This window comes from Phocoena phocoena, chromosome 3, assembly GCF_963924675.1.
Source record: "Phocoena phocoena chromosome 3, mPhoPho1.1, whole genome shotgun sequence".
In the NCBI taxonomy this organism is placed as follows: Eukaryota; Metazoa; Chordata; class Mammalia; order Artiodactyla; family Phocoenidae; genus Phocoena; species Phocoena phocoena.
In genome coordinates this window covers 92,907,371-92,920,463 of record NC_089221.1, presented here as the reverse complement: position 1 = coordinate 92,920,463, position 13,093 = coordinate 92,907,371, and the positions used below count along the sequence as shown (strand labels likewise).

The 13,093-nt window shown below is 39.9% G+C and overlaps 1 protein-coding gene across 1 annotated transcript in view; it reads right to left on the bottom strand.

Annotated features, from left to right (window-relative positions):
* Positions 1-13,093, bottom strand: part of EPB41L4A (erythrocyte membrane protein band 4.1 like 4A) — a 257,963-nt gene that overhangs the window by 40,292 nt on the left and 204,578 nt on the right. The window contains exons 13-15 of the mRNA XM_065874473.1: positions 7,052-7,142; positions 4,467-4,550; positions 3,397-3,510 (exon numbers count right to left, since the gene is read on the bottom strand). Of these exons, the coding sequence (XP_065730545.1) occupies positions 3,397-3,510; positions 4,467-4,550; positions 7,052-7,142 (289 nt within the window). The remainder of the gene's footprint in view (positions 1-3,396; positions 3,511-4,466; positions 4,551-7,051; positions 7,143-13,093) is intronic.

Below are 13,093 nucleotides of genomic sequence, written 5' to 3'. Positions count from 1 at the left end.
CTCAAGGAGTCAGCAAAACTTCACCTATTGGTGCTGGTTACACAAGTGTTTGGTTTGTTAGAATTTATCAAGCTGTTATACCTGTGATATGTGTACTTTTCTGGAGACATGTTAGGTTACAATAACAAGTTCTTATAAATCCCTCTAAGCACCCTATTAACTCCCCACTCAAGGACATAGAAAAGTTATAACTGCATAGGCATTTGTGTGATTCGTGTATTTCTTCCCCAAATTGTAAGCTCCCAAAGGGCAGGGACTTTCTCTAGTGCTGTTTAACACAGTGCCTGGCATAAAGTAGGCACTAATTAACATTTCTGAGTGTGAAAATGGACAGGGGTGAAAATAACTTGTACTGGCTAGGAAGTATGCTAGCCTTCTTCTTCTAGAACAGGACTGCTTAAACAAGCAGGCTTCAGGGTCTCCATGAACCTTGAAATATTCTATGAAAATCTGTACGTGTATTTAATTAAGTACTTTTTCCTCCTCCGGAATGAATCCAACATTTCATCAGATTCTCAGAGAGTTTTATCACCCAAAAAGGTTAAGGATGAGTGTTCTAGACCCAGCTAGAATTTGATATATTTATCCATTTAATGACAAACAACTGGCAAAATAGAAAATTTTGATATGTTTTGCAAAATATGTTATCCTGGCCATGCACTGCAAAATAGAATTTTCTATTATTAAATTTAAGTCCTTGAGATTTCTCCATGCTGATGACAAATCTCGGTTTTAAATGTCAGAGTTTATCCAGCTATGCAGGGATTTGTGCTCAAGGGCAAGGTAAATATGTGTGAAAATAAAACAAGACTGAGAAGGACAGGGCAATTATAGGGCATTTAGAGGGGAAAGAAACAAAGAATGAGCTCTAGCTCTTTACACCAACATGCAGCAATGTCTAGTCTCCTCAAAACACACATGCCCAATAAGAGACCTTTCAAGTACCACACAGAACCAGACAGAGACCCTGATGCTCAGACAAAAAGACTCTCTATAAAATCAAAAGTCTTTCCTCTGGATGGTGCCAATGAAAGGATCCTCTGTCCACGCACCACAATTACTTCTCTGTATTTCACAGGAAGCCAGCAGAAAACGTATCTCAGTAAAAAAGTCATTAAGTCTGGATTTGGGAATATGTGTGCTCCCGACTATTTCAAGCAATTTGTTCGGGGGAAAAAAATGTAAATTTTTATGAATAATGTAAAAACTTGATAAATTCATTTTCAAGCATATTAAAATAAAAATGACCATCTGCTCAATGTGTGTAATTATTTTATTTAGGGAATGCTGAAAAGGTACACTAATAACTTAGGATGAAAAACTATAAAAACCTATCTATTTAATAATCAAACAGTGCCAAATTCTTAATATATTTAGCAGTTCCCACTACCCACATCCCCTGAACACATATATACACACAAATACACTTTAAAGTGTTTCCCAGTGATGTTGCCTTGATTTTAAGTGTTGTCCAAGATGAACCAATCGTTGGTAGGGAAGGAGGGCAGAAAATCTCTTCCCCTGCCTTAAGTGATGACTCATTATCCCTGCCTTTTTCAGATGTACAGACCTGGATCCACTTCTAGACTGGAACAGTTACCCGCAAGGAACAGCTACCATTTTCTCCCCAAGCCTGTTTTCTCATCTGTAAAAGTGAGATAATAATGCTGGGCCAGGGATTTTCCATCGGTTCTCAGTCCCATCTGGACCCACCGCTAATCTCCCCTGTATTGCCAAGACCGGAGCCTTAATATCACATCTTCCTGGATTCCTTTGCCACTTAGGCACTCAGGAGAGATTTGAAGGCAGGAGGAAAGGGCAAGTGATTTTGCTTCTAGCAGCACCTGTGGCACCCACTGTTGCACTCCTTACAACTGGGGGTTCCACAGTGTTAGCTATGGCGGTGGTACCTCTAGCAGTGGCAGCAAGAGTCACTCCTACAGTGGCGGAGCCCCTGGCAGTGCCAGCAGCAAGTACCCGAGGGCCAGCTGAAAGGCGGAAGCAGCCTTGACTCTCTGGGTGACACCCTGTCTCTCCTCTTACTCCTGGCTGCACAGTGTCCAGGTGGCAGACGTGCACCACTCTCTGCCTTTTGCTCCTTCAGTCCTGTCCACGTTTGTGTACCAATCCCTGCATTAATCCCTCTCTGCTGGAAAGGCCTAGTGACTGAATGATATATACACCAATTTCTATAGGGGTATCATAAGGATTAAATGAGATAACACATAGCAAGGAATCTGCTCAGTACTTGGAACATGGTAAATGGAAGCTATTTTTCCATTATTCTATCTAATCGTGTTGCTCATGATCCAGCTCCCCCTTCTCAGTCCTACTAGGTGAAGGTGATGACCTTTCCCTTCTTAATCACCAAAGGATTTCAGTGAAGTTGGACCTGGTTTGAGAAAGCTGGGGATGAAGACCCTGGGAAACTGGCAGAAGTAGAAGACATCAAACAGGGATGCACCAGCAAGTGAGTACGAACAAGGGCAGAGAAAAGAGAAGGGCTTCTGCTTTCTAAATCTACAGTGTATACAAAAAGAACCTTGACAGTTATCTGAAAACATGACCTGAATTTCTCATAATTATAAGTCACTTGTAAAATACTATTTATGTAGGTACACAAAGTAAAACACAGTCCCCATCAGGTAGGAATGAAATGAATTTCTCTGGTAAGTGATTTCTAGGTCTTCCTCTCTTGGACCTGTCATATTGCCCAGGCTGCTTTGCAGAGACAGTCCAAAACTGCTAGATGTGAATTTTTTTTAGTTAAGTACACACACGCAAATATAATCACACAAACAATGTGACCTGCTGGGTAAAATGTAACAGGATTCATTTTCTCTGTTCTTTGAAAGGGGTTTTACTCAAGTTTAAGCAACAATATCAGTCCTGAGAGCAAAGCACTCAGTCTCCACTAAGAGATTTCTCTCTAAACATAATCCTATCTTCTCAGATCAAAACATTTAAATCTTTTATATATTAATATGTATCATTATACAATATATATTATATACACTACATATTATATATACAATATCTTTTCTCAAAATACATTATATACATTTTTTAAAATGTAGTCTTAACTACAATACAGAAAGCGAGTTCCCATCAATATTTCATGAAATTATTCTCTGAAACTCTGGCTGTTTAAGAGAAATGCTTCAGGACCCCTAGCTTATTTTATCTCAATTAAAAACAAAACATAAACATATATCCTTATTGTGAAGCAATTATACTCTAATAAAGATGTTTAAAAAAAAAAACCCGAAAGCATAAGCTCTCTGTTACCATGGGGAGACAAACAATCATGATACTATGAGAGTAACCTGTGATTAAAATGCGGCTGGGATCCAGAGCTTCTGTTGGGAATTTAAAACCAAGGGTCGTTCAGCTTACCTCCTCCTGGTGGGCTGTACAGAGTCATGGTCGCTCCCACACGAGGGGTTTCGGCGGCGTGCATAGGGGAACTTGGGAGATCTCGTGCGGTCGTTCGGGGAGTTGTAGAGTCCGCTGGAGTGGAAGAGGAAAGGTCAATGATGTCCGCAGAGGGCCTGGAGGAGCAACACCCTAACCTGGATCTAGGGAAGTGTTCATGACTGCACATTTGTTACTGCCTGGAGAATACTGGATCATGAGCACATGGTTCTCTTTGCTGACAAGATTTCTTGAAAGAAAAGAGAAGTAAACAAATCATAAAAATCTTCATTTTGCAGGAACGGGTTTGTCTCACTGGTCTTCAACAGTAAGAAACCAACACACACAAATGATGGCAATAACAACAACAATCCACACTTACAATGAAACCACCACAGGCCAGGTGCTGCCTGAGCTTTTCTCCAGATCAACCCTAATCACCAAAGTACAATTATTAGACCCATGTAGCAGAAAAGAAAACAGAAATACAGAATGTTTAATTAAGCAGCCAAGTAGAGTAGCTAGGAAAGAGGCAGAGCTAGAATCTGAACCACTGTGTGGTCAGACCTGGAACCACCATAACTATATGGCCAGTAAGTTATGATGCAGGTCTGCTCCTGGTATGGTAGTTGTGAACAAAAGAAACTAAATATTTCTATATTTCTAGGAATAAAGGTCTACTAGAAGCATTATTCATGAGCTATAGTTTTCAACTCAAGTTTTTACAAGAACTATGAAATTGGGAAAATTACCATTTATATGTCATTTCGCATATTCTAATGACCACCAAGCCATCCTAATGCTCTTTCAGGCAGTTTCTTAGTATATACAAATTTTCCTTTCTGTCTTTCCAGGAGAACGTTTCACGTTAGGACACATCCTGTTGACCTCTACTTCAGAAGTTCTCGGTCACACAGATTTAGGAATCTGACTGACTTGTCCACAGTTAGTCATCACCAGCCACAAAGCAGTTGGATTCCATTATTTAACAAGCTGCAATTGCTAACCCCTTTTATACTGTTCTCCTTTATAAAAACAATGATTCTCTTTACCTCTGGGGGCCATTTTCTTCCCACGGCGCATGAGATTTGCTTCTTTGGGTAACAGGGCTGTTTTCATTCTTTGCTTTCTTAAAGCTTTAATTAAAAAACAAAAAGAGTGTAGAAATTAGCTAGAAAATAAAAGGAATTAATTAGCTGGAAAATAAAAAGAAATTAACTCACATACTTATTTCTTCAGTAAAATTATTTAACAAATGTTTTAAAATGTGTTTTTATTTATACCTGTGACTCATTCCAGAAAGAATATAAAGTGGCTACCTTAATTTAAAAAAATACTTGTTTCCAGCAGTACTTTGGGGGTCTCTTTTCCCCTTCTTTCTTTCTAGTTTTACTTCTTTATGTCAACCAAATGCCGAGTCATCAATTGTTAAGAACCTTTCTAAAGAGTCCACCTGCAGGACAGGAAAAAAGGGCACCAGCAAGCCAAGAAAAAGAGGCTGATGAGAAAGGAAAGTTGAGTATCTGGGCTCATGAAGCTGGCTCCTTCTTTTCAGCAGAGGTCAGAGACCGCTGGCTTTGGCCTTGGGTCTGAATCTATGCAGGCTGGTCAGCTCTGGGCAGGTTCAGGCTACCGGAACTGACTTTCTCTGCCCCCAGCTTCTGCCATATCTTGGCTTCATCCTTCCAAATCAGAATGACTTTCAAATGCTATTTCCTGACCTAGTATTATCTTTCTGCCCTAAGAATGTAAATATAACTGAGTTGTTATTCAATCCCAACAAATTGTTTTAGAAACACATGGGAGACACAAGGAAAGGATTCATCAGAACTCTTCTGTCACCAGGGGAGTAGGGGAGGTGTGTCACCTCTCACTTCCCCGGGAGACTCCACTTCAGAAAAAGATAGATCTACTTAACTCTTAATCCACTTTTAACCCTGGCTTTTTGAGGAATCCTCTATTTAATAGTCCTGGAATATAGTCATAGCAGAGTTCTTTGTAACAGTCAAGAAAGAGGAGAGAGAAAATAACAAGGTCATTTCAAAAAATGAAAATAAACTTGTACCCTAGCATACTATATTCATATAGCAATTAATACAACATAAGCTTAAAAAATTAGATATTTGACAAAGGCAGGTAACAGACCATTAGTAGATATGTTTTACTTATATATGAGCAATATATTACTCTTATAAAGGTTAAAAAATATTTGGAAGATCAAATTTCTAAAGTAAAACCTCACTTTTGAAATGAGGAAAAGTAATAAATATGGTAGATTTAATACAACAGTAGAGAGTTTGAGTGTGTTTAATAAATCAGAAAGAAAAGAGAAAAGGGAGATTGAGAAATGCAGTAGGGAGATGAAAGGGAAATTGAGAGAGCAGCGAAAGAATAATGAAATCCTGGGGGGCAAATTAATTGCATTCACTGACTGAGCTATTTCTCATCTGAAACTTGAGTAGGAAAATTTGGCGGCCCTTCAGGTATCAGTCCTATGGGCAAGAATGCAGTTACAGAGGGGATTGAACTCCTGGGATCTGAATTTCATGCAAGATTACTGTTCTTATGTTGGGCTTACCATAAGCATATCCTGTACATACAGATTAAGATGACTCACTAGCCACAGCCGTGAGGCTGACTAAGGGAAGCACAGTAAACGAAAGTGTAGGCAAAAGCAAAGAACTTGTCATTCCAAAAAGAAAACCTGTACAGGGAGTGTCCTGTAACTAAACAAAACAAAATGATGGCAAAACCCTGGGGACACCCTGCAACTCTGAGAAATTTCATAACTTAGAATTGTTTTGCTGAGAAATCATAAACTATATCCCTCCAAGTAACAACAACCCAGTTGAATGAAAACACCAGCATTTACTAATGAAAGATGGAGTAGATGATCTAAGAAGTCTCTCAAGGTCATGTATTTCTGACTGCTTGGACTTCTCCATGATGCATGTGGAGCAATCTCTACAGAGGAAGTGAGCTGATGAAAGCTACTTATTGTATGTGTAACATCCTGTTCCATGAACATAATTCGAGATAGGAAAAAGTGATGCTGAAACAGCGTCTTAACAGAGAACAAGGCTGATCTTTCAGGGAAACAATCCACATAATATATTAAGAGAAGGTCTTTCTGCTGGGGGAGGCTGCTGGGAAAATTGGTGCACAGGACCATGATGACTCTTTATACATATGCAATCACTGCCTTCTGAAACCCTGTGCCTCTAAATGCTATAAACCCTCTTTCTAGGGCCACAGTTCAATGCATCGCTGTAATGAACGCAGTACATTGAACGTGAATATGATCTGCTTTACTTCCCAGATCCCTCTGAGTTAGTCCATTATATCATGCCATTTAAAAAATCCCATGGAATTTTCACTCTGCTCAGAGAAGGCAGACCACACACTATCTGTGACTTTATCACGCTATGACAGCAGGAGCATTTCCTTCAAATGAGAGGGACATATCCTGATGTTTTATATTTCACTGGCATTTTAAAGTGTTCTTTGGCCCACAGAATTTTTTTCATCAAAAGTACTAGTTAATTATCAGAGTGAAAAGATTCTTAACCTTGCCAACAGAAAAAAAGCATTTCTGTGACAGCATATAGTGGTGTGTCCTTTCAGTTAACCGACTGACCTTTTTATTGGTGAAGGTGCGATAATTTTAGTGGTTCCTTCATTTTCTCCATTTTCCATGTTTGCAGTTACCCGATTTATGCTGTCTGATCCTAGCAGCAAAGAGGGGAAAGAAAGAGATAGTGGAGAAGAAAAGAAAGGAGATAGTGGTCAGAAAAACACAAAGAAGCAAAAACATATTTTTAAATGTAACTTTAGGGACGTCATGGCACACTGTATTGATAAATTTTAATTCCAAATGCATAATGAATTGCCCAATAAATCTGAGTTACTATTTTCTGAAATGTACTAAGCCCTCAACATAACAATGTCCAAAGGGGTCTAGGTTATGGCACCACTTCAAAATGGTACCTTTTGAGACTTTAAGAGTTAAAAAAGTCCCCACATCAACTGTTAAACTAAGAATCTAAGATATTTAGTACTATTATATTGGAATGTAAGCCATTTCAATCGGTCCTTGATAACTACGTTGTAAAAAAGTTACTGTTTCTTGGCATGCCATGACAACCCTCATTCTCAATCCAACCTACCCAAAATATTTTGAACCTGAAAATATTCCAACTCAAAAGGCAAATGGCAAAACCAGAGTAATATAGACGTGAATTGTATCACTCACATAAAAAAAAAGTTTTCAAATGTGTTTTTTAATGTAAATATCCCTTAAGGTCTAAAACTGACTTTTTAAAAGCTTTTATTCCGCAGATTTGCATACATGCTAGATGAACCAGCAGAGGGAGCCCCCAGCAGACACAATGTTGGAAATCATGATCCAAATAAAGTGCAGCAGATGGGTCCAACCAGGAAGTCTGGATCCCATTCTTGGGAGGGAGGTAGATAAGCCTTCAGGGGTGAGATATGCAACACTGATGAGTTGTCTTCTTTTCTCCAGCGGCGTGGCCCTCACTCTGGGAGGTACAGGGGAAACCAGGGAGGGGATGTCCGAAGCCCTTGTTCAATTAACCATGTGGCAGGCAGGTGTGTCTTCCTCAGAAAGGCATCTTGTATGTCCACGGATCAGGTCCTTCAATCCAAAGAGTAATCACCCCTAACGGTTTTCGAGTCGTGAGGTGAGTCTGTAATACTAATAAGAGCTAATATTTACTGAGCACTTAACCACGTGTTGGGTGCTGCCCCAAGTACTTCCGGGTCTTTTTAATTATATAATCCTCAAAATAATCCTCTAAGGTAGATACTAATATTATCCCCATTTTTAAAGATAAGAAAAACAGGACTTTGCCAAGGTCCCAGAGCTCATGAGTGGGGGGGGCAGGGGAGCAGCTTTAAAACCCAGCAGTCTGGCTCCTGAGTCTTAGCTCTAAGCCACCACAATCCACAGCCTTCCATGACCACCTGCACCTCATCCTCAAAAATCAAGTCTAAATTAAGGGTCCACTGGGAGAAACAGACTCTTTAGAAGTGAAAAGAATGTCCAATGAGGGGACTTCCCTGGTGGTCCTGTGGGTAGGACTCCGTGCTCCCAATGCAGGGGGCCCGGGCTCAATCCCCGGTCAAGGAACTAGATCCCGCATGCATGCCACAACTAAGAGTTCGCATGCTGCAACTAAGACCTGGCGCAGCCAAAATAAATAAATTAATTTAAAAATATTAAAAAAAAAAGAATGTCCAATGAGAAGAATATTTAATAGCCAACTAAGAGAAGAATTCTCTCTCAAGGGCAACCAACGCTGAAAGACAACAAGAGAAACAAGTGAGCACCCCCAAGTTGGCCATTCCCTCCAGAACACTTGGAGGCAGGTTTGGCTACTCATCAGGAATGATAAACATTAAGACATACACCTTGAACACAGAAAGAAAACAGTGGTTTCAAATAAGAGCTCCCAAAACTATTATTACAAGGAATTTGACATGGATTCAACATCTGCATTTTGTTCCTATTCTGGAACCCTGAAATGAAAAGGTGAACCTGAAGATATGTGGCATTAAAGGTACGCTCATGTGGGAGCAACATTCAGAATCCAGGCATTAGAAAACAATAACATTGAGATCTACGGGAAATTTCACCAGGTATAATAAGTGGAACACAACCAACTCACGTGAACAACCCCATGTGCTATCAGACATCAGAGTGGCCAGTCACTGTCTATTTTGCCATAACCCTTAATAAAAATCACCTAGGCAGATTCCCAAAATTTCAGGTGCAGATTTCAGATGGAGCTGCTTCTCAAAACTGGAATTCCATGTGGTATGGCCCCGGGACAGTGGCAGGAGGGATTAATTCATTTGTGCCCCAGACAGAATTACCCCAACATCATATATTTAATTGTTTTGAATACATGTTTTTAAAATGTGGTATTGTTTTCAGCAGGTATTACTAATTTATACTGCAAGGGACCTTCATGTACCCAAGGCTATTTCCCAGGCTGAGCAGTCTTTTCTTTCTGTTTCTTGGCTTGTTTATTTTTTGTTGGAGTGTAGTTGATTTACAATATTGTGTTACTTTCTGCTGTACAGCAAAGTGAATCAGTTATACATATACACATATCTAGTCTTTCATTACAGAGCACTGAGTAGAGTTCCCTGTGCTATACAGTAGGTCCTTATTAGTTATCTATTTTATATATAGTAATGTGTATATGTCAATCCCAATCTCCCAGTTTACCCGTCCCTCCCTCTCCCGCCTGGTAACCATAATATTGTTGAGCAGTCTTAGTCTAACAACCTGGGGGAAAGTGAGGCTGCCTGATCACTTTCACCTGGTTTCCTTCCGAAGCTTCCAAAAACTTAATAAACAGGTAGATCAAAAACTGAGCATTATCTTAAAATAGAAAAATTTCAAACTATGTATGCATGCGTTTTTTCTTAAAGAAACCAACATTGGGTTATTCGCAATATCTAAATCATAATTCTTGACATCAAACACTAAATCTATGGTTTTCCCAAAGAATTTCAGGAAAAAAAATCACACACAAGCTCTCTCTCAGACACTCACAAACACCATAGCCAGGCTTCTTCAAAATAAACTGTTTGACCGACAAGACTATTTTACTAACATAAAATGGTGTATATGAGAGTTATATGACTAACATATATACCATTTTATATTCAGAACAGTGTACTACTAACCAAAAAATCTGTTTATATGTATTTTCCTCCTCTACAGCTATGTGAACTGGACAAGCCTATGGTGTAAAAGCCTTACTAGGAAAACAGACTATAAGGAGAAAAGCTACTTACAAGCCTTAACTCAGTGGGAGCACTTCTGAAGTATCCATTCATATAATATTCATATTTAACTATAAATTACTCTATTCTATTCATGAACGTAGGGTTCTTAAAAAGCCCTAATTAGGCAATACTTATTAGCTTTATATTACTAAATGTGCACTTAAAAGTAATAACTACTTTTTAAATTTTATTTTACTTTATTTTCGGCTGTGTTGGGTCTTTGTTGCTGCACACGGGCTTGTCTCTAGTTGCGGCGAGCGGAGGCCACCCTTCTTTGTGGTGCGCGGGCTTCTCATTATGGTGGTTTCTCTGTTGTTGCAGAGCACGGGCTCTAGGCACACAGGCTTCAGTAGTTGCGGCGCGTGGGCTCAGTAGCTGTGGCTCGTGGGCTCTAGAGCGCAGGCTCAGTAGTTGTGGCACATGGGTTTAAGCTGCTCTGCAGCATGTGGGATCTTCCCAGACCAGGGATCGAACCCGTGTCGCCTGCAGTGGCAGATGGATTCTTAACCACTGCTCCACCAGGGAAGTCCCAATAACTACATTTTTAAAACACTGTATTTTAACCATTGTCCTAATTGTGTTAAATGAGATTTTTTTTATAATGCTACCATTTAAGAAAACTAAGCCATTAAGTTAGGTTATATATTGCTTACTGAAATCCACAAAGGTGAGAGAGATGGTTATGCATCATCTAGGTTTATTGACTCCATTTTGCTGACATGCACTAACTGCCTTCCTTTTCCAAATGTTTCCTCCCCTCGTCATCCCACCTTCCAGAACCAGCCCTCCTACATTAGCTCAGATTCTTGGACTAGAGAGAAGAGGTGATCTGACAAACCAACCACACTAAAGGGCTCATCTCTTCATGTATTAATTAGTCACACAATAGTTCCTTTCTTTTTTGGCTCCATCGGGTCGTCGTTGTTGCACAGGCTTTCTCTAGTTGCGGTGAGCAGGGGCTACACTTCGCTGCAGTGCGCAGGCTTCTCATTGTGGTGGCTTCTGTTGTTGCGGAGCACAGGCTCAAGGAGCGTGGGCTTCAGTGATTACAGCACACGGGCTCAGTAGTTGTGGCACGTGGGCCCTAGAGTGCATGCGTTTCAGTAGTTGTGGCGCACGGGCTCTAGAGCGCAGGCTCAATAGTTGTGGTGCACAGGCTTAGTTGCTCCGCAGCATGTGGGTTCTTCCCAGACCAGGGATCAAACCCGCGTCTCCCACATTAGCAGGCGCATTCCTAACCACTGCGCCACCAGAGAAGTCCCATAGTTCCATTTTAAAGAGAAAAAGGAAGAGCCAAATATTAACTAAAATAATTAACTGATAACAATGGAATTTCAGGCGTTGCTCCAGGAGAAATTTTGAGGCTGAAGAAATCGTTTTTCACCACTCCTTTTTCATTGTAAATTATAATGGACCACCAGAAAAGAATATAACATACATATATGAACAGTTTAACAAATTTATTATAAAGTGAACAGCTATTTAACTACTACCCACGTCAAGATATAAAACATTATGGGAAATTTTTCTACACTACACAATCACTCCATTTGGTGTAACTCTTCCTTTCAGATAAGGCCAAACAGTTGTTTTCCATCTAAAATATCTAGAAACACAAATTATCATGTACACATTTCATAAAATATTAATAATACACATAATGAAATTATTAAAATTTAAAATTATTAGTAAAGTGAATAGGCCCTCAAAATCTTAATAAAATGAAGGACATATCATTGTGCTCCCGTGATTGCCAGCACAGTGTCTTATACATGGTGATACTCAGTAAAGGTCTGTTATTATAGAGGATGTATTTCTGTTTCTACTATTTTTTCCACTAGAAGGGAAAATTCAGGATAATGATATTATGTTTAAAATGTGTCAAAACCAAGACAAAAAAAATATATATCTGGATGTGGCCGTATGGGAAATTCAGGATGAGAGATGACATGCACCACATCCTACAAGCCTGGGCTACTTCTTAGAGCTTTAAAAGCAGCCTTCCACCATAGCATGCAATTCTTTTCCACTCTTTTAAATGAAAGTCACAGATTACCTACAACAAAGGTCAGTTATTGACATGTGGTTACTAAGGCTTCTAGGTTAATCTGTATTTTATTTTACATAAAATATCAACACTAGCAAGACCAGTTAGGATTAGAAGCATCCAGTTCACTTTCCATATTGTTCACACTAAAAAGACAAAGGACTTGGGACTTCCCTGGCAGTCCAGTGGTTAAGACTCTGCACTTTCACTGCAGGGGGCAAGGGAACGTCCCTGGTGGGGGAACTAAGATCTTGCATGCTGCACGGCACGGCCCGGGCAGGGGAAGAGACAAAGGGCTTTATTCATGAGACTGGTCACATGTGGAAGAATAAGTTTATCAGGAGACTGCTATAGTTTATTAAGGAGCCAAATCTAGCTCATGACCTGTGATCATTTTTGTCTCTGGACTGTTAGACACTACAGCTTAATATGGGTGCACACAATTCCCTACCAGTTAGGCAGCAGTGCAGTGCCAGTGTCCACAGCTCCATGGTCTTGTCTGTTAATTTTTTAACACCCTATACGCAAATGATTCCAGCCTGTGTGCACCGGACCACGACCAGACTATTGTGTGGTTTGGCTCTGTTCACGATTGAGCGCCCTCATCGTAAGTGACCCTCGCCTTTGGATCAAGAAGAGTGGCTGTCTGAAACAGAATCAACTTTCCCAGGATCTGTTCAGCTACTTGGTCTGGGGGCAATTCTTAAAAGTCAACCGGTGATGTCAAGATTTCAAGATGTGGTGCTGAATCCATATGGATGTTCAATTACAAAAACACTTTGCATTTAAATAGTATTATGAGTTTCACAA